The 2,478-nt window shown below is 32.5% G+C and overlaps 1 protein-coding gene across 1 annotated transcript; it reads right to left on the reverse strand.

Annotated features, from left to right (window-relative positions):
- Positions 1 to 786: 786 nt before the first annotated feature.
- Positions 787 to 1,672, reverse strand: LOC129896152 (oleosin H2-like). Its single transcript, XM_055971985.1, has one exon. It carries the CDS (start codon positions 1,426 to 1,428, stop codon positions 961 to 963), a length of 468 nt encoding a protein of 155 aa, XP_055827960.1. The 5' UTR covers positions 1,429 to 1,672; the 3' UTR covers positions 787 to 960.
- Between the last annotated feature and the right edge of the window lie 806 nt (positions 1,673 to 2,478).

Genomic DNA, 2,478 nt, shown 5'->3' on the forward strand with positions numbered 1-2,478 from the left:
TAATCATTAATATTATTCATAAGAATTACCGTTAAAAATTTAAGAAAAATTCTATTGAACTTCTAAATTAGAAGGAATTTTTAAGTATTTAACCCTTTATTAGTATTTAAATAATCATAACATCAGCTCATAATATAATATATATTTATAATATTTAAGAACAATTACTACCACTTTTAAAAATGACTACATTTGAGTTGAGGGTTTAAGGGTTTAAGGCTCTGCACAACTTCGATCGTTCTGTTTGGATACGCTTGCAGCTGATGTCTTACACGACTAAGATATAAGTTAGAAATCTTAAACTTAAGGACTCATTTTTTATTATTTTTACTCAAATATCATCAAAATACTAAAAAAGTATTTAAAATTAAAAATCCGTCAATCTAAACAGAGCCTCGTAATTGTGAAATGAGATTTGGACAAACTACAGATCGAACAACATAATTAAAAACAAGATACTTAATTCTCCGAGGTGAAGTGCTAAGCTATTAAAAGAGCACACAGAATATGATGCAATTCTGGATTGGATTGGAATTGTAACAACTGCTATTAGATTTGAGCATAAAAATGGAGAAATATCATTCCTTAGATGTAGAGATGCAAATCGCTTGAGCGAATTCATATTTATCAAATTAATCATGTTTATGGAATTAAATTCCAGCGTGTTATGAAAAAAACAAAAAATGCAAAATGAAAATTACAAGTCACAAAATTGACTCAATGTCCATTTGACAACTCCAATAAAAAAAACACAGAAAGCTACTGAAAAGAAAAGAAGACACCAAACACAAAAACTCAGATTTTTATTATTGCACTATAAAAACAAAACGGTGCAAATTAAACACTTAAAAAAGATACATTAAATACAACACATAAGTATACATAATAATACATAGAAAGATTAAATATTTTGAAAAAACACAGAAATTAAGACTATTCCAGATTTATCTCATCAGAATTTCACAACAGCATTCTAGTAGTAGGAGTAGCATCCTTCTGGCCGGTTCTCGGTCCCATTTGTCCAGCAGCTGATTCCTGCACCCTCCGTTTCGCATGCTCCATCTGTTCTCCAGCTGTTCCCCTCATTCTCCTCATGTAATTAATCATCCACGACAACGACGAAAGCGCCGTTATCCCAAACGCTCCAGACGTCAAAATTCCTGTAACGGCCAGCGCGATCGTGAGTGCCGCCGGGACCAAAACCGGACTGAAAAGCAGAAAAACCGGGGTAGCAACGGCGAGTCCGATCAGAGTTCCGACCAGTGTTAGACCGGCGAGGCAGAGGAGAGCTCCACCGACAGGGAAGAGAGTGACGACGGCAAGGATTTGGGATTTTGAAGGAACATTTTGAGGGACAAGGCTTTTGATGGGATCCGTTGGGTGAGCTTGCATTTGCTGCTGCTGGGCGCGGGAGTGTTGCTCAGCCATGGACGGTGGCGTTTATTTATTTATTAAAAAAAATTAAATTAATTGAAGAGTGAATGGTATATTATAAATGTTGAATGAGAAAAGAGAGGAGAATATGGGAGTGAATATAAAGGGAGAGGAAAATGGACGCGTGGAAGAAGAGTGACAGATGTTGATGATAAGTTTTGCATGAAAAAATGGATTTAGCAGAGAGAGAGAGAGAGATGAGTTTGAAAGTAAACACTCTGTTATAAGCTTTTTGGCCTTTTCTGCTCACTAATGTTGTCACATAATAATATAAGAAGAAGACGAAAAAAAAAAGGAACTTTCTTTCACTCTTAGTTCTGTTAATTAAAAATGGGAACTTTATCGTAGAAATAACATTCATCAATTATTCTTCAGTCTTATAATTGAAAGATAACAATTTTGCTAGAGTTTCACGTGGGAAATTCAAAATTCTACAAAGTTAAAAAGTAGCTTTGGTATTTAGGTAAAATTTACTACAATTTATATCTACTATTATCAGATGGCAGGAATTGGAGGGCCTTTCTGCTATGGGCCTTTTGGGCTACTACTGTATTGTCTACACTTGGGCGCTATTTTGGGCCTTTGGTCCTGGATTGGACTATTTTGAAAATGTTGTTTATTGGATTCTAACTGGACTTGAACTCTTAATTTGGACTTGAGAGTATCCATGCAAGGTGTATATTACATGATCCAAATATGTTTTTAACATGGAAAAATTATTTGGGTGAATACTTTTTAACGAATAATTATTAATTTTAGCGATATTTTTTATTTATTATCATCTATAATAATACATAGTAATATTATGATATATCTGTCATGTATTAAAAGTGAATTATGCATGCAATATAAATATATTATAAGTGTTTTAAAATATATTGTGCTTGTTTGGTAAGAAATTGACACAATGTATTATCAGTGTATTAAAATGTGATAATTATATTATCCATGAATAAAACTAGTATTATATGATTTTTATAAATTATTCTCGGTAATATGTATTAAAATTGTATTATAAATGTAAAACATTATTGTTATAAATGA

The sequence above is a fragment of the Solanum dulcamara genome, chromosome 7, assembly GCF_947179165.1.
Source record: "Solanum dulcamara chromosome 7, daSolDulc1.2, whole genome shotgun sequence".
Taxonomy (NCBI): domain Eukaryota; kingdom Viridiplantae; phylum Streptophyta; class Magnoliopsida; order Solanales; family Solanaceae; genus Solanum; species Solanum dulcamara.

Excerpts from the sequence above, each read along its gene's own strand:
- LOC129896152 (XM_055971985.1), bottom strand. The coding sequence starts at position 1,428 with ATGGCTGAGCAACACTCCCGCGCCCAGCAGCAGCAAATGCAAGCTCAC.